The sequence below is a fragment of the Typopeltis vanoorti genome, chromosome 9 (assembly GCF_054136105.1).
Source record: "Typopeltis vanoorti isolate ZY-2024b chromosome 9, IOZ_Tvanoo_1.0, whole genome shotgun sequence".
In the NCBI taxonomy this organism is placed as follows: domain Eukaryota; kingdom Metazoa; phylum Arthropoda; class Arachnida; order Uropygi; family Thelyphonidae; genus Typopeltis; species Typopeltis vanoorti.
In genome coordinates this window covers 69513363-69533060 of record NC_143557.1, presented here as the reverse complement: position 1 = coordinate 69533060, position 19698 = coordinate 69513363, and the positions used below count along the sequence as shown (strand labels likewise).

The 19698-nt window shown below is 37.4% G+C and overlaps 1 protein-coding gene across 1 annotated transcript in view; it reads left to right on the top strand.

Annotated features, from left to right (window-relative positions):
• The window catches only part of LOC150103130 (uncharacterized), a 607032-nt gene that overhangs the window by 216720 nt on the left and 370614 nt on the right, over positions 1–19698 (top strand). The window contains exon 13 of the mRNA XM_090397550.1: positions 4614–4817. Within this exon, the coding sequence (XP_090253676.1) occupies positions 4614–4817 (204 nt within the window). The remainder of the gene's footprint in view (positions 1–4613; positions 4818–19698) is intronic.

Genomic DNA, 19698 nt, shown 5'->3' with positions numbered 1-19698 from the left:
TTCCAGACTACTATTGCTGGGGATCCAACATCTTGCCACCATGTTTGTTGTGTGGTGCGAACTATGGATATCTGGAAAGGGGGGGGGGATCCTAGTAGTCTTGCATTACTATGGCCTCTGCTTTGGCAAGATGGACACTCCTGGATGGCGTGGCCAAGATCAGTTGGTTAGTGGGCTTGCCAGCCAAGGGTTAAGGATTTTGCAGTAAGTCTCCTTCCCCAATGTTTCAGGGAAAGGGCCCAAAGTTTGCTGTGGTGCTCATATGGTATCTGGGATAACCCTGGCATTCCACTCCTGAGCACAGTCATTGCTTGGCAGCAAGTGTGTGTCCATGTGTAGCTCTAGCACTAAAACAAAAAACACTTATGCACAAATCCTTCATCCTGAATTATTTCATGGGCCTTAACAAAGCTTCCAAGTATTAATAGCATTTATACACGTTTTGACAACAGAAGCAAGAAACAAAAGACGTGATACCGGTATAAATGTACGAGTTTTTCTGATCATCCATGCTACAGTTGAAAAGCCAATAAGGAAAATGTCACTCTTCTGCATTCAACCTGTCACTCTATTGCCTCAAAAAAAAATTCTTCCATTTCTTTCTTGGTAGTAGAACCTTCTGTGGGACCATAAGCACAAATATCTCGTTGTCCAGTTCCCTATTTTGATATTTCAAACATTACTCTATTTGATATTGCCTGCAATTCAAGAAGATTATTCTCATATTTGGTGTTGAATCCTATAGCTACTCCTTTTTTCCCTGATTGTTATTAACTGAAAATATAGCTTTTTTTTGTTTCAGTCACACCTATTACTTTTCCATTGATGCTTCTTACATTGATAGTTCCAATCATGAACTCTGCTGATATTGAGTTGGGATGTGTTCTGGGATTTGTTTCAGAAGTTGACTTTGCATTGTTTGCAACAATGTTCCCTAATGAAAACAACATAGGGTCATGTTTAACCAGCCAGCATGAAATTGTGTCATGTTGTACCATCATTTCATATTGTGGCTTAAGCCAATAAGAATGCAATTTGATCAGCTAAATCCCAAATTGCCATTCCACCCTTGTTCATTCAGTATCCGAGTAGATACTGAATATATACCATCAATATAAAGAATATTAATGGAAAGGAAATTGAACTTGCAGAATTGAAAAAGTACTACATGGACATAATTGGCGTTACTGAAACAAAGGAGAACACAAACAGCTGAGGTTTTACTAAATCATAAGGATAGGATGTTATATTCAGGCAATGATGATCAAGGAAAGGAAGGAGTAGCTATAGTATTCAACACCAAACGTGAAGATAAACTTCTTGATTGGAAGCCAGTTTTAAGCAGATATGTGAACAAATTTCAAAATGGGGAAATGGATAATGAAACTTATTTGTGTCTATGTCCCACAGAAAGTTGTTCTAAGAAGTGTAGGAATTTTTTCCACCATTAGAGCAGGCATCTAGACAAAAATGGAAAAAGTGGTCATTGTTGGTGATGTAAACAGCAAAGCAGAACATGAATCCCACCAGGCATACAGAAACCTTTATGCAAAATTTGGAGAAAAGGGCAAGACTAATAAGTACCTGCTGGTTTTTGCTCAGGATATAGACTAGTCATTTCTAACACATTTCAACATAAATATTTGTACAAATTCACATGGAGATTAAACAAGAAATAAGAAAAGCCTCTTAGACTGTTTTGTTGATGGTGATTCTTCATGTCAGTTCAGGATACATAAGTATACAGAGGTTTTGAAATTGGAAATGATCATCAATTAGTTTTAAGTAGGACAAAAATATGATCATGTTGAAAAGAACAATAGGTAAGAAAGTTCACATAATTAAAGTTGAGCTGCTTTTACAGGTAAACTGTAGAGACACACACATTATCTAGGAAAAAATGAAATAATTAAAATTCGAGAACCAAACCTTGGAGTCTCCGTAGCAAACTATGAAGAAAACATTGATTCAACTATGGAGGCATGTGGTGAAGTTGTTTGGAAGAATAGAGCTTGATATGGAAGTAATGAAGAGGGATAGAAAACATGGAAGGATAGAGCTTGACATGATTTCCACTGACACTCACACTGAGCATGTCAGTGGAAATTGTATCAAACTCGGTAATGGGAATTATATAATAGTATATTTTCTACAAGTGAATAAAGTATAAATTTTACACATTTTTAATTCTGGCCTCTTACTAATTGACTAGTTTTCCACATCTGCTTCATATTCATTTTGATAAGCCATTGAAGTGTGTGAAAGGGAGACAGATGGGAAGAAAAAAAAAATAACTTAAGAAGTACAATAAGCATAGCAACTTAGAGGAGCAATTGTAATCCATGATTGTTTGCTAATGTGTGCATAGGGAAGTGTGAAGATGAAAATGACTGCAGTTTTTACTTTATCACATGAATGGCAAAAAAAAGTTTTTTCTGCCATTAATCAGTGCTTCATAAAACTATGCAATTGTTGGAAGTTTTTTTTTTTTTTTTAAAGTTAAATATTTTGAATTTTGGAAGTTTAATTGTATTTATAGCCAATAAGGAGCCATGCCAGATGAAGAGGAAAGAAAATGTCTTCAGAAAGGTTTTAGAATACTACACTATGAGAAAGTTGTGTTTTTAGTTTTAGAAAATATTATTCAAAATATTGAATTATAGAGAAGAAAAATGTTAATTTCAAGAGAAATAACATGAATACATTTGCAGACCATGTAAAAATAGTGTGTGTAATGTCATTTTATGTCTTACACTATCAAATAAATTTTTTTTTTATAGGTGTGAAGTGCTATTCCAGTTTATGGACTAACCACAGGTAGAGCCAATTTGAGGTCTTTGGGCTGTCATTATAGCATGCAAATCATAATTATTTCTGTTAGTTGTGGTATATTGCTTCTTTGTGTTAATCCACTGAGTTAATGCTATTTGTGCTTGCAGTGTTCCCACATTATTAGCTGTTGGCTGAGTAGATGTTTTTTCTACTTTTTGACCTGCAAACTGGGAGGAGCAGGGACAAATATTGCTGTGGCGTAGATGTATATAAATATCTTTCGGTGGTAGATCATTTTTATTGCCTAGTGTATGACTACTCAGTTTATTTTGAGGTGTAAAATATTTAAAAAAAAAAAATAGTTTCATGTGTGGGCTGTAGATCAGCTCTTAGATTGTTTAGCCTTTAGCCCACCTGGTATTAATGTGCTGTACATCATAATTCATTTATTGGAGGGGGGGGGTATCATAAACATATACCCAGATCATTATTTATATCACTGGAACTTAATTGCTCAGTTGTGTATTGCATACTGTCAACTTTTCAATTTATTTATTTATTCTTATGGCAAAAGGAATACAAAGCAGCTATAGGTCAATGTCCAGTCTAGAAAGCCAATCCAGGGCCTCATCCGTCACCTCATGGATGTCCTGGAGGCCACCACCATGAAATTGGTGCCTTGGGCAGTCATTCACAATACGAGTGATCATCTGGGCCATGGGGGAGCAGTCACAATAAGGGTGGTCTGACAGTCTCCATTTATGTAGTACGTTAGTTCTGATCCTGTTGATAAATAACCAATCATACTAGGAAGAGCAAAATCAGGCTGCAGAGCACTGGGATCTTCAACCAGGAAGTCATTTGTTGGAAGATTGTTTGATCAATGTTCTCTCCACATGTCAGTTGTTGACGGTAAGGCAGCTGAAGAGAGTTCGTCCATGGACCAGAAAGGGTTTCTTGATTTTAGACGAAGACTAGGTGGATTTATGAGGGTCTGGTGCAGGGGCTGAAGTGGGTTGCTCATTACTTTATTAAATTCTTTAATCGAGGCTTGTCTTCTCCATATATTTGGTGGAGCAATGTTAGATAGGACTGGCAGCCAGGAGAGAGGAATGCTTCTCAGTGTCCCACTAATTGTGTGCATGGTAGAGTTTAGCTGTAGAAATAAGATCTGTTTGAGTTTTATTTAAGAACATGATTGTTTACTCTGATTTTGAAGTAATAGTAAATCAGAAATTCATTCTTTCAAGTCTGAATGTCAAATAACAATATTACTTATTGTCCTAAGGGATTTGAGAAAAAATATCTTTTAAAAATGACCAGAGAAGTGGAACATGCAGAACTGGTTGCTTTATTTGGTGTCTCATTCTGACAGATTTCAGCCAAGAACATCATAGTCCCTCCAACATTTCATTCCCTGCAATGAAATTGCATCAAAGGGCAGATTTCAGAGGTTCAGACTGAGTCACAGCAAGCAATGCTAAATGTGATCTCAAAGAAAGACTATTGTAAGTTTTTCCATCAAAACAGAGATGCTTGATTTCTGGTAATTACTTTGATGGGTACAACAATGATAAGTTATGCCCAACTTTGTTTTTCAGTTAGTCTAGGAACTTTTGTGTAGCACTTGGTATTGAAAAATTAGGCTGTTGATTGTATCTTAAATCTTTTTCATAATAGGGTGTTTGTTATGTTACAATTTTGTTTAAATGCTACATGGGCAAGCAAGTAACAAGTAAAAATTGTAGTCGGTTGACACATTTTTCAGTTAAATTGTTTATTATCTTGCTTTGATTATAAATTTTATTCAGAAGTTAATAAAATACATGTTTATATTATAGTCTGTTGACATCACATCTGATATGACAATGGCTAGCTTAGGAAATAGTTGGGCATTTCCAAATGATCCCCAGGAAATTACACGACCATCTTGGTGGTCTGACATAGCTGATGAAGATGCTAAAAATGTTAAAATTTCTATTGGACAGTTTATGAGAGCAAAAACAGAAGCTTTAGGCTCTTTGGATGATGAAGAAGTGGAAAGGGTATGTCATTAAGAAATATATAAGATTTTATTGTAGCTGCGTGTGCACATGGAACGATGTACATATCTCAAAAATGTTTCATTTATTTTTAGTTATTTATTATTTTATTTTGTTGTTTTATAATTTAAGAATTTAAATGTTATTTATCAAATAACAAACCTAAAAGAGCCTGCTTATGGAAAATATAATGGTTGTTTCCAAACTTCTTGCTATAACATTAATGTGAAAAGATGCACTATATATAAATATCTATTACTGATATCCAGAGTAGTGAAAATCTGGTATAGATAAAATCTTAATAGCACATTACATCTGTAAGGTGAAAAAGTAGGCAAGATACTACCCATTCCTAAAGTGTTAGAGCTATCAGGAATATGAGAGATATTACGTGATGAACTATTCAGTCTGATCAGCTCTAAGCATATTTCATCAAATTCTTGATGTGTATCCTGAAGAGTCATACAAGATACTGTGATATTACATGATTATGTTTACATTATTACTAGCTTCTTATTGCTCAGCTCAGCTAACGCCTTTTTATTCCCCGTATACGGGGAGTAGGCGAGGCCATTTAGCCCTATCTAACTTTTGGAGACTGAGTGGGCAGTTCAATCTCCACTGGTACCAATCGGAGATAGATGGCCCAAGGCTATCACTAATTAAGCGGTACTCAGTGAAGAGAGACGGCTCAAATGTGCCGCCATCTCGTGGTCCCTTACCCTAACACAATATATTTAATGTCTGAAATAATGTGGGTTCTACGGTCGATTTTCTTGAGTTTACAGGATGAAAAACCCGAGTTTCCGGGAGGAAAAACCTGCTTGCCCGTGCCAGAGATCGACTAACTCGGGAACCGGTCGAAAAAAGGCTTAGAAAAATTTCCTCTAGTCTTCTTATTGTCAGCTTCTTATTGTCAGTTTTCAAAATAACAGTAGACACCCTAGAGGAGATGTAGTGATGTGCTATGATGAACTACACTAAGATCCTGACCTAAGTCCTATAGGACCAATGCTATTTTAAGCTCTTGCATACTGTAAAAACAAAAACTTTCACAATAGCAAACTGAATTTCCTGACATATGTCATATTCCACATTGCAGGATATTTTTGTATTATACAGTAATTTCGTATAATTTAGTATGATTTCAGTTTAAAAAACACTATCTTTGCTTTTGATGTTTCATTGACAGAAACTAAATTAGGTTCATGTTGTAATTTAACTGTAAGGACAGATGAAAACATTTTATTAACAATAACAAAGTGAAGAGGAAAAAATTGAGTGGGGGGAGAGAAAAGTCAAGGTAAAGCATTATGCAGAATTTTGACTGACACTTTCAGCATGCAGTACTTTTGAGGGAGGGGGGGGGGAGCTAATAAATACCTAATATTTTATATCTACTAAAAAGAGTAATAAATTTAGAAAAGGAGAAAGCCATGCTGAGGTCAGAAACAAAGGAAATGGTGGGAAATTGTACATTGACAAAGAATACAAAGGATTGGCAGGGGCCATACTTAGATTTATGAGCCATAAAGCTTGCAACTGACAACATGAAAAGTACAAATGCAAAAAATAATGTGAGACATAAGGAAGAAGAAAAACTAGATGAGTGAAATTATAAAAATGAAAATCCAGAATTGACGTTTAAATTTTGAAATGCTACATTGTGGAAGAAAAGCTGGGTGAAAGAACATTGTGGAAGAACAAGCTGGTTTCAGGCCAAATAGAGGCTGTCAGGATCAGATCTTCACTTTACGACAAATAGTCGTAAAGTGAAGATCTGATATATATATACGAGAAAGCATGGGAATATAACAAAGATCTGTATTTAAAGTTTTGTCGATTTGGAAAAGGCATATGACAAGGTGCCAAGAGAGAAGCCATTCGATATGCTACAGTTCTATGGTGTCAATGGGGCATTATATCAAGCAATACTTAGTCTTTATTTGAGTTGTAAGTCAGCAGTTAGAATTGAAGGGAGTACAGGAAGATGGTTTAATGTTAAATCTGGTGTGAGACAAGGATGTACATTATCCCCTCTGTTATTCATTATCTATATGGATCACATTATGAAGGAAAGTGGTATTAAACATGATATCAAAATTGGAGATGTTAATGTTAGCTCTTTGCTTTGTGCGGATGACGTTATACTTCTAAATAAATCCGCTACAAGTCTGCAAGATTGTCTGACTAAATTGAATAATTGTTGTAATAGATATGGTATGAAGGTCAGCAATAAAAAGACAAAGACAATGAAAATAGGCAGAATCATTGAAAATGTCAACTGTGTTGTGAATGGAGAACCCGTGAAACAAGTAAAACATTTCAGCTACTTAGGCACGATTTTTAGTGAAGATGGTAAATTCAATATAGAAATAGACAACAGAATCAACAAAGATGGTATGGTAGTGTTATTTTTTATATATATATTTTATATTTTATATTCCCTCCTTTTTTTATATATATATTATATTAACTATTTTGTCTACCGGCTGTGCCTTTAATAATTATACTATATACTTATGAGGTGATTTATTATAAAATTCTTTTACTAACAATTATTTTTATTTTGACTCTGAGTGTCCCTATATGTTATTGTATTGCACAAAAGTTCACTCCAATTGGTGCAATGACTTTAACTATCTCTTTCAGAATCCAACTAATCATTGACTCAATACCAAGTACAAAATAAACACATTTAATGAAACTAAAACAATATATATACACTTCTAGCAATAATACATAACTATAACTACAGATTATATGGATCCAAGGCCTTATTTAAAATATATAAACTTACTCTTAAGACTAAACACTTTTTCTTTCACAATCACAAAAAAAATGTTCATAGTCTTTTTCTCTTTCTGTTAAGGCTCTTTTCCAGAAGTTATACAGCTCTGTACTTCACTTTCAGGATCCTTTTCATCAATCAATGTAACACACATAAAAGTCTTCTTGACTAAATCTTGTTCCTTTTGGTAGCAATACTCATCAGATCAGGCATCCTTAATACCTAAAAATCTTCTTAATCAATATATTTTCTAAACATTCACTTTCAGGCATCCTTAATACTTATAGAACTTCCTTATCAATATTTTCTCTAAGAAAAACATTCACTTTAGAATGCAAGCTACAAGTTCTCCTTTCATTCACAATATTAAATGACAGTCTTAACTTTTTCCACTTTAAAAACTTAGTTTCAAGATTTCCTTTTATTCATTACTTATTCCTCCTTGAAACCTATTATTTCCACTATTCCTTTTTCGGAATACACTATAAAATTTCTTCTGACTGCCACACACAAAAAAATCAAGTTCCCTCTATTCATTACTTATTCCTCCTTGAAACCTATTATTTCCACTATTCCTTTTTCAGAATACACTATAAAATTTCTTCTGACTGCCACACACAAAAAAAATCAAGTTCCTTCCAACTTGAATATTTACTGGCCAGTGTTCTAAAAAACTTCCGAATGCTCTCTTGTTTACAACTGTTACTTGGATACGCAACGCTTTCCTTGTCAGCTGTCAATCACACATCAAATCCTCTCCGGGAGCATGCGCACTCCACAAAAGTCAGAAACTACGCACTGCAATAAAAATGGCTGACTCGCTGTATCCATTAGCGCTAAGAGAAAGTCTTTCACAAAACACAAAATTCAACATTTTTAAACCACAACAAACTTTCTTATAAGTAACACAAATATTCAGTTTAGTAAGTATATCAATTTTTTTTACTTCTTTACATGTGACTTCTAATATAACATTTTCATAACGAGCACATCACAAGTGCAGACACTGCGTGTATGAAAACAAAACTAACAAGCATAATTAATACGTAAAAATATTCAGAATTTTTAATATGATTGTTTTTACAGTAGGAAGTCAACTGAATAAATTCATATGGAATGAGAGAGAAATTAGTCGGAACACTAAATTAGCTGTATACAAGACCGTGTTCGAATCGGTTTTAACTTATGGATCTGAGAGCTGGATCAGAAGTAAAACACTTGACCAAAGACTAGAGACCGCAGATATGAGAGTCCTGAGAAAGATTAGAGGCGTGAACAGATGGCATCAATGGCAACATATTAAAAACGAGAATATTAGGAAAGAACTTGACATTGTCAGCATCCAGGAATGTGTTAGCAGAGCTAATCTCAGGTGGTATGGTCACTTAAACAGAATGGGTGAAGAAAGAGTGTTCTCTGCCAGGTTGGCAGCAAAACGACCCAGAGGAAGACCAAGATATAGGTGGATTGATACAGTACAAAGTGCCTTAGACGATGGAAATATAAGATCTGATAATGTTGGAGTCTTGACAAGTAACAGACTGATTTGGAGGAAAATTGTAGATAGGAAGTTAGTGATGATGTAATTTTTTTCATGTATTACTATCATATCCTGTACACTCCTTGAGGGTACATGGCAGGAATTTGATGATGATGCTACATTAGCTTAAGTTAATATCATTTACTTGAAATCATAATGAACTAAAGAGATGTAGTGGGTACCATTAGTATAAAAAATAACCTGAAAACTTCAGCAGTCAACTTTTGGTCAGTTACAGAGATGGAATGAACATAATTGATATATAGCTAGCCTACATTAGTCATCCTAAGGGGGGCATGGTGTGAATAAATCAGCTTCCTAATTGGACAGAGACTTAATGTTAATCACTGTTTTTGTCAACTGAAGAAGCTGATCTTATTCACATTTCATTCATAAGCTGTGCTAATCTCTGCCTTTAGGCTCACTAATGTATGTGCTTTTCCTTTACAATTCTTGAACACTAACCTGACAGTAAACTCAGATATTGTCATAGTAGTAAAATTCCAAAAAAAATCAATAAAAAAAAAAAAACACTTTACCAACATTGATAGCATAAATACCAGTTTAAATTATGTTCACCATCACCTACAGATTACTGTCGCCATAACCTGATCCATCTTCACTGTCAAAACAACACTCTTCATGAATTGTTCTGTCACATGGAATGTGCTTGTGCATACAGTCGGATATTCCTTGCCAGAAGATGCCTAATCTTGAATCTCTTTTTTGAAAATCTTCTGTGACTTAAGATTTCTTTGTTTCATTATGTATCATTTATCTGTTTTTAGTTTTTTACTTTCAAACTACCCTAATAATGAAGTCGGCTTCCTTGGTGACTTTATATATTCACAATCTTTTTTCCAGTTCCATTGGCCAAGCTGAAAGAGAAGCTGAAGTATCTGCTGTAAGTAATGACGTAAAGTAATTTTTTTTTTATTACCAACGAGTAATCTGACAATCACCTCCACTTATCCAGTGCTATGAATTTTTTTTAACCGGTTTTTCTTTCTAAGTATTATTCAGATGACTTCTCCTCTTGGTAAATCAGATCATAATCTCATACAAGTTTCATCTCTAGTGGAATGCCCTTTCCCCAGCCATTCACATAATCTTTTACCCTTTGGCACAACAGTACCAGGTAGGAAGATCTCTGAGATTCTCCCTTTTCATTTCAAGGGTGTCAGACCACTGTTTCTGTTCTTCAGATTCAGATAGTTATGTTACAGAAATTATCCATGTTGGAAGAAGGCCCTTATTCCTCCACTCTGTTCAAAATTCTTGTTCAATATTCATGGTTTTCCAAATACAGTGTTATGCCAATTTTGCTTTTTTGTTGTGGTTTTTTTAGGGGGGGGTGTCATAATGTAAGCAGCTTGAGACAAAAGCTTTAGCTTATTTATAATCTACACTGAAGCCAGCAACACTTGCAAAACAATCACAAACATTGCTGTGTCCAAGTTTGAAAGCACTAAATTTAGAAACCACTCCTCACATCAATAGCAGCAATGCTGTTGGGGTGCAGCTTCTGCATCTTCTATTTTTATCATCAAACTATGACCTATTTCTCTCACATCTGCATTATTTAAAGTAATAGAAAAGGTCATCTTCTTCACCACCTGAAAACTGTTAACTAATCTGTTATCACCAATATGGATTTCACCATGCAAGATCCACAGATCTCCTAATTAACATTACCCATCTCTGAACATGTACTATGATATAAATTTTGTTCACATAATGTAAATTTGGCATTGGGCTTCTCAGAAAATCACTATCTTATGGTCTGCCTTTCCACCCTTTGTTAGGTTTCTCTTGGATCATTCACTTTGTACTGTCTTGGACAGTGTCCTTTCTTCAGATTTTTTTATTAATGTAGTGTTCTTCAGGGTGCATGTTGTTTCATGCTTCCTCTTCCTCACTGATATCAAACTTTTCACACTTCTGTTGATTATAGCATTCTCCATTCCTCCTACTCATACAATAAACCTTGCTTGTTCAAACATTGAGATCACCTGTTCACACCTAAACACTGATTTCCATACCATCTTTCAGTGGCCATAGCCTAGTGATCTTCAATGTTTCCAAAAACACAGTTGTCTTTGTTCTCTTCTTCTCTCTTATCTTTGAAAATGCTCAGTTTAACAGGCCATATCACACAAGACATATCTTATTTGATATGATATCCTTGTCTTCCAAAAAACTTTGGAATCCTGTTTTGCATAAAACAATACTTTTTATTTGTCCAGCTAGTGACTCAACCACAATCTACCTAACCTTAGACTACTACATTCATTCCCCAACTTACAATGGGGTTCCATTCCAGTGATTCTTTCATTATTTGAAAATCACTATATGAATCAATATTAACGATTGATATGCCTAAATGCTAAATTGTGTAGGTCTGATTTGTTATATTTTTAACTAATTTTACTCTGTCTATAGAGAAGTAATAGAATGTACAAATTATAGCAAACTTTCTATGTACATACTGTACTGTAAGAAATAATGAAAAATGAGTGTACAGTCCTTCTGTGCACTTACCAGTAAAACATTCACATCGAAACACATGAACCAAGAGTAATTGTTCAAAGTAACTGATTTATTAAATTGGACAATTAGGAGAGATTAGGTAATCGACAACGAATTCCAAATACAGGAAATGCAACAAAGCATTCTGAGGATAGTCCTCTAGATTCATAACTTGTGGGAGGTCTAGGCTCATCTTCAGGAGATGAGGTAACAGTAGGCTTCTGTTAGCAAGCAGTTTTAGCTTGCATCATTTTGTGTAATTTAATAAGTCTTTCCATGTTGGGATTCATTTCCTCAAATAGCCAAACTGCTAGTGTAACTCTGGCTTTCCACTCCTGAGCATAGTCATTCCTTGCCTGAGACTGGACATTCATGTGTGGCTCTGTGGTGGTTAGAGAGCTTTGGCGCTGAATCAAACTCTTGAGAATGAATAATTTTTCATCCTCTTGCTTATCAAGGCTCACAACAAACCCCAACTATGTTCAGAAAGAAAGCATAGAAGTACCAATAGAAAACCAAAATAAGCAAAAAAAAATAGAAGCTGAAAAAATATGCCACTTTCCTTCTGCATTCAACAGGGGAACATCCTCTTGGAAAATGTCAATCTTCATCCAAAAAGGTTCAGAAGATTAACAGGATCTCCAAAATCTGTAAAGAAACTGTATTAGGCAAATTCTTATTGAAGCAATAACAGTGACACAATTGACATAATTGGGAATTATGTTACCATCAACCCTCGCATTTATCCGGGGAACCGGATAAATGCGAGGGTTGATGTCAGGAAGGGCATCCGGTCGTAAAACTTCAGTGCCAACTCAAACTATGATTATGAGTCTAAGAGAAAATGATATAAGGGCTAGGGCGTACCCCTTAAGCGACGCGCAGCCCCATCACCCTACAGCTGTGAGAAGTGGACGAGGGCTACCGCATCAAGGGCGGGTGCGGTTAAAGAAGCGAGCCCAGCAGGTGGAGAGGATGTTGCGAGTGGGAACACTGAATGTTGGAAGCATGACTGGAAGGGGAAGAGAGGTGGCAGACATGATGAGGAAGAGGAAGTTGGACATTTTATGTGTGCAGGAGACAAGGTGGAAAGGGGGAAAGGCAAAGGAACTGGGAGATGGATATAAATTGTTCTACTCTGGAGCGAATAACGAGGGAAGAAATGGTGTAGGAATTGTGGTGTGTGGCAGAATGAAGGGTGAAGTACTGGACGTGGGTAGAAGAAACGACAGGATCATGTGAATGAAATTGGGTCTTGGAGAAGAGTGGGTGGTCGTATTATGTGTATATGCCCCGCAAGTTGGTTGTACAGCAGAGGAAAAAGATGAGTTCTGGAACGTGTTAGATGAAGAAATGAGGGAATTGGAAGAAAATGAGATGGTGATTGTCGGAGGAGACTTGAACGGGCACATAGGAAGACAGAATAGAGACTGTGAAAGGGTGCATGGTGGCCACGGAGTGGGAATGATGAACCAGGAAGGAGAGAGGGTTGTGGACTTTGCAGTAGCGTTTGATCTGGCAATTGTGAACTCGTTTTTCTTCAAGAGGGAAGAACATTTGATAACATTTAGAAGTGGTAACAACAGCTCACAAATTGACTACATTTTGACTAGAAGAAAACATCTTAAGGTTGTGACAAATTGTAAGGTAATTCCAACAGATCAAGTAGCACAACAACACCGACTGCTGTGCGCAGACTTTAAATTAAGATCGAAGATAAGAACTTCTGGTTGCCATGGGATGAAGGGGTTTCGCTTAAAAGAAGAGAGTGTGAGGAATCGTTTTAGGGAGAGAGTGTTAGAGAGGATTTCGGATGGACTGGAAAGTGTACAAGATTGGTGGAAACATAATTCAAAAGTAATCCTGAGCTGTGCAATCGAGGTGCTTGGTGAGACATCTGGAAAGATTAGAGAGCAGAAGGAGGGTTGGTGGTGGAATAATGATGTACAAGTGGCAGTGACAGCTAAGAGGAAGGCAAAGCAGAAGTGGGATGAGTCAAGAGTGGAAGAGGACAGAGAGGTGTACAAAGAGAGAAAGCAAGAAGCCAAGAGAGTTGTGGCACAGGCGAAGGCCATGGCATATCAAGATCTGTATGATCAATTAGAAACAAAGGAAGGACAGAGAAAAATTTACCAACTAGCGAAATGTAGAAATAAAGCAGCTAAGGACATCTTACATGTGAGGCAGATCAAAGATGCTGAAGGAAGAGTATTATGGAGGGATGTGGACATAAGAAACAGATGGAAAATATACTTTGAGGGACTTCTGAATGAGGAAAATGCAAGGACTCACAGAGGAGATGGGCAGCCTTCTGAGGGGATGGTGCAGAACATCAGTAGAATGGAAGTGACGGAGGCCATGAAGAGGATGAGGAATGGAAAAGCGGTGGGCCCCGACAGAAATTCCAGTGGAGGCATGGAAGGCACTGGGGGAAGAGGGAATTGACCTGCTGTGGGACCTGTTCATGAAAGTTTGCCAACAGGAAAATATACCCGAGGAATGGAGGGAGAGTACTCTTGTTCCCATCTACAAGGGTAAAGGGGATGCACAAGACTGTAAAAATTACAGAGGAATAAAGTTGATGTCCCACACAATGAAGATCCTAGAAAGGGTTCTTGATGGTAGATTGAGGGAGGAGGTGGAGATTGCAAAGGAACAATTTGGCTTCATGCCTGGTAGATCAACAACAGATGCTATCTTTGGGTTACGACAGATGATGGAAAAATATCGAGAGAAACAAAGGGAGCTACATCTGGTATTTATTGATCTGGAGAAAGCATACGATAGAGTGCCAAGGCAAGAAGTCTGGAGGTGTCTGAGGGAGAAGAAGGTGCCGGAGAAATATGTCAGGTTGGTGCAGGAAATGTACAGAAATGTGAAGACAAGTGTTCGGACCTGTTTGGGACAGACAGAAAGTTTTCAAGTAACAGTTGGCTTGCATCAAGGGTCAGCATTAAGTCCGTTTCTGTTTAATATTGTGATGGAGGAGGTGAGAGAAGATGCACCTTGGACAATGTTGTATGCAGATGACATCTTGCTGTGTGTAGATACAAGAGAAGAAGCGGAAACTAAACTGGAAAGATGGAGAAAAGTACTGGAAGAGAGAGGTATGAGACTGAGCAGAAGTAAGACAGAGTATATGTGTTGCGCAGTGGGCGGTGGCCAGGAGACAGACCTGGAGCTGGAAGGAAATGTCATCAGGAAGGTGAGAGACTTTAGATACTTAGGTTCGACAGTGGAAGAAGATGGAGGAGGTGAGAAGGAAGTGGGATGCAGGATACAAGCAGGTTGGAGGAACTGGAGGGAGATGGCTGGAGTGTTATGTGATAAGAGGGTGCCGATCAATCTGAAAGGCAAAATTTATAGGACAGTAGTGAGGCCAGCTATGACATATGCTATAGAAACTGTGGCCCTGAGGAAAAATAACATCAGCAGGATGGAAGTAGCAGAGATGAGAATGCTTAGGTGGATGTGCGGTGTGACCAGAAAGGATCATCTGAGAAATGACTATGTCAGGGGAACAGTGAAAGTTACGAACTTAGGAGCGAAAATACAGGAGGCAAGGTTGAGATGGTTTGGTCATGTGATGAGGAGGGAGGACGAATATGTGGGAAGAAGGGTCATGCAGATGGATGTGCAAGGAAGGCGGAAGCGTGGGCGGCCAAAGAAGAGATGGAGGGAGCTGGTAGAAGAGGACTTGAAGATGAAGAACTTGGATGTGGTGACAGCCCAAGACAGGAAGGTGTGGAGGAGACTCATAACAAACAGTGACCCCACTTAAGTGGGAGAAGCTGCAGAAGAAGAAGAAGAAGAGAATCGTGGTTACTCCCCTCTCTCTCTCACACACATGCACACACAAAAACCTTTAACTTTTCTAGAGGTGTATTATCAGAATGGGACCTGTTCGATGCTTACAATGAAATCTGCTCTGAACTGAAAGATCAAGGAGTGACAGCCTGAGAAGAATCTGTATACGTAGTGATAGGCACCTGGTTCCTACCAAGGACATCATCCTTACCTTCAACATATTAAAACGAATAACATCTGTCAAAGCTTGTTATCTCAGCTGCCCAGTAAGGCTTGATATATACCAAACCCTTTGCATTGCATTAAATGTCAAAAAAGATGGTCATTTTCTCACTCCAGGCAGATTGGTTAAACAGATTGTTTAACCAATCTGCCTGGAGTGATTCTGTTGCTGTTTTGCCCAATGTATGCCTCTAAAAATCATGAGAATACAGACTAAGAGCAAACCACTGAAATGCTGTAACTGAAGAAGACCATACAGTACTCTTGAGTATGCCAGAGTTGGAAGACTGAAAAGGTGATCCAAAAAAATAAAAACGGAATTGTGCATCACTTAGGAAGTGAAAAGGCAGTATACCACAAAAATAGCAGCAATATCTGTTACTAATAATAGTAGCAGAAAACTGTTAAACCTTGGAAAACTTATGCCAAAAAGACAACAATAATGAAAGTGTCAGTAGGGGCATTGACACATGTCATTCCTGCCTTCTCACAATTACAACATCCCTGAATTGACTTGTTCATTATCTCCTTAGAGGGAATCAAAGAGCAAAACCAATATGGTTTCACTCCTGAGGACATGCCAAAAATGTTCCCACTGCATGAAAATATCCTGTTAATTAAAAAAAAAAAAAAAGGGAGACATTCACCCTAGAGAACCAAAGAAGACATTTAATAGCATGATACCTCTGCTCCCATCACAGGAAAATAAACAATTAATATACCTAGTACCCTAGGGGGAGTCCAGTTTGATGTTTTGGATATTTTTCATGATGAAAAAGAAATGGACACTGGCCATCCACAATTCTCCAAAAAGGGGGTGGGACCCAACGCTAATGTAAACAAAATCTTGTAATAGGAAGCCAGATGGTACCACCAATGGAATTGTTGTATAGTTTATACAACATGTTAGTTTAACATGCTTCTGCATGCAGCAAACATACTTGAAGCCTGTGACAATCCAACATTACAAAACATAAATATCATGCACATGGACAAGACCTACCCACAGGGGAGTCACATCCTAGTGCTCAATCACATCTCTCTTCCAGCAAGTCCCACTTAGTACCACTGTAGAAGCAGTTGCCATCCAACTCTTGGTCAAAGCTCTTATAAGAGTATGCTGCATTCACCTTCCTCCTGCAACAGATATTTATCAAGATGATCATGATGTCGTACTGCAGTTACCATCCCCTTATTTTTAATGGAAGATTTAAATGGACACAACTCTATGGGATAGTTCCTGCACAAACATCAGAGGAAGAGTTGAGTATATGAGGAAAGACCAAACTTTTTAAAATAACATGCTGACTGGCACAGAGACTCACTATGGCTAATGAGCACATCTAGTGGCAGGTTTTGACAAGAAACTGCCATTTTCCCCCATTCTGCTATGAGCATAAGTCATCGAGTTACATCCGCTGAAGTGAGCACATGCACAAGCTGTTTGCTGGATTAATGAAAGAGCTTAAACAACTTTTGTGTGAAATTTTGCTGCGAACTTAGTAAATATTTTACAGAGACATTTCAATTGGTTAATCAAGCATACGGGGAGGACTGTATGAGCCAAACGCAGTTCTACGAGTTGTTTAAGCATTTTATAAAGGGCAGAACGGTGATGTTGGTTGTGTTTTTTGATTGGAAAGGCATTGTCCATTATGAATTTGTACCATGTGGTCAGATGGTAAACAAAGAGTTGTACCAGGAAGTTTTAGCACATTTGAGGGATGCTGTGTGCACGAAGAGGCCCGAATTGTGGGGGAAACCAGGCTTGGATGTTGCACTACGACAATGCACCAGCTTATGTGTCACTCCTCACCTGCAGTTATATGGAAAAACATCAAACATCTGTTGTGCCCCATCCCCTCCTATTCTCTGGATTTAGCCCCAGCAGACTTTTTCCTGTTTTCCAAACTTTAAATGATATCCTTTCAATAACCACTTTGAAAGGATATCATTTCCAAACCATAGAGGAGATTCAGGAAAATGCAATAAGAGAACTGCATGCCATCACAGAAAGTGAGTTCCAGGAAGCATTCCAACAATGGGAACAGTGTATTAGCAGTAGAGGGGGACTACTTTGAAGTGGACAGTGCTTAAAATGCTGTAAAATGAGCAATAAAGTTTTTATAGCAAAATTTTTTCTTTTTTTGAACATGCCTTTTATGTTTGACAATTCTCCCTCTTTAACACTGGATGCAACACCCTCCACATGCCTATCTGAACATTAACTGCCGTTGATTTAACTGTCTGCTCACCCTCCCTCTTCCCACTGTTCAAGTGGGGAAACTGAAGACAACACAACATATATATGGAATGACCGTTTCCCTTGTGATATGATATCCTTCCATGTGCTACATCAGATATCACGATGGAAAATTAAGTGAGATGACTGGGCCCACCTACCTTCTTTGCTTTAGCAGAATTCAGTTCTGTGACAGCCCTGTCAGTGATGGAGTGAACCACGTGACAGAGTTTATTAGACCAGCTGCAACAACTGCAGTTCCTAAAACATCTAGTCAGTTTCCACATTTTCTTAAGCCATGGAGGAATGTTTGCACAGTAGCCAGTGAATCTCAGAAGAAAGCATGGAGTATCTTCTGCAGATATCCCACAACAACAAACCTCATTGCTTTCAAACTTGCTCAAGCCTGAATAAGATGCATTCATCTGCAGAGCCAGAAAAAATTCTGGATCTAATATATATCTTTTATAACAAGATCAACCAAAAGCAAAGAAGTATGGAATAAAATCAGGAAGAGGAAAGGAAGATATGCTACCCACTGCACAGTTGTTGACCTGATGGTAATTACCAACACACTCTGGGAGATTCTTGTTAAAACATCAGCATTATCTTCTTATCCCATCCTCAAATTCCTTGCCCAAAAATTCAAGCAGGAAAACATTGTTTTCTTTAACAGGCCATTCACAAAATAAAGTTACCTTGCTTAAATGTCCCCACTCCCCCTTCCTCCCCAACTGGTGCACACCTTTTCAACAGAATCTTCTGTGAGAATGGGTTTCTGGATACTTGGCAAAAGCCTTTCCTAAGTCAGAGAAGATCCAAAATCCTCAATAAGCTATTGTAATTAAACGTGTGGATAGGCTTATGTGTTCGTCACACATGTTGAATTGGATTTAAACGGTATTGATGCGAACACAGATTGATAAGAAAATAACTATTTATTAACTTTATTAGTTTTAACTAATAAAGTTAATAAATAACTAATTTATTAACTTTATTTATTAGCTAATATTTCGCTGGTATTATATCCAGCATCTTCAGAGCACACAAACAAAGTTTGTTACAAATGCGAGACAACCACAATTCAGTGTAATAGTGGGGATAGTATAAGTAATTGCAGCGTGCAACACAAGACTCAAGTCCTAATGTAGTGCCATCTAAGTTATTTAAAAAAAAAAAAAAGAACAATAGTCCAAAGTTTTGAAAAAAATATAGTAGTCCAAATAGTAGTCCTTGAAACTTTTGAAAAATAGTAGTCCAAAGTTTGAAAGAAAAAAAAAATAAAAAAATAAATATTAATTTGGTCTTAGGGTGACTGTCTCCCAAATCTTTGGTAGATTTATACAGCCATACTTGTTAAGGTTTGGAGTTTTAAGGCTTCTGTTGATTCCAGGAACAACCTCTCTGACTTGTAGAAGCTTCTGTGCAGTACTTTTGTTTTTTTTCAATTGATCCTGTGTGCTGGGGTATCCAAAGCATGGTCTGCCAGACCTGACTTGCCACAACGAAAGTGCCGGATATGTTTTTTGTGTTCACTGAGGCGGATGTCCACAGTTCTTCCTATCTGTCCGTACTAGGCTCGATGACAAGAACAAGGCACTTCATAGACTCCTGAATGTGATAAAGGAGTGAATCTGTCCTTAGGTGAATGGATGAGAGTTGCCAATTTCACATAAGGTTTAAATACAGTGCGCATTTGTTAAGTACGCTAGATATCTTTTCAGATGGCACCATATTAGGACTTGAGTCTTGT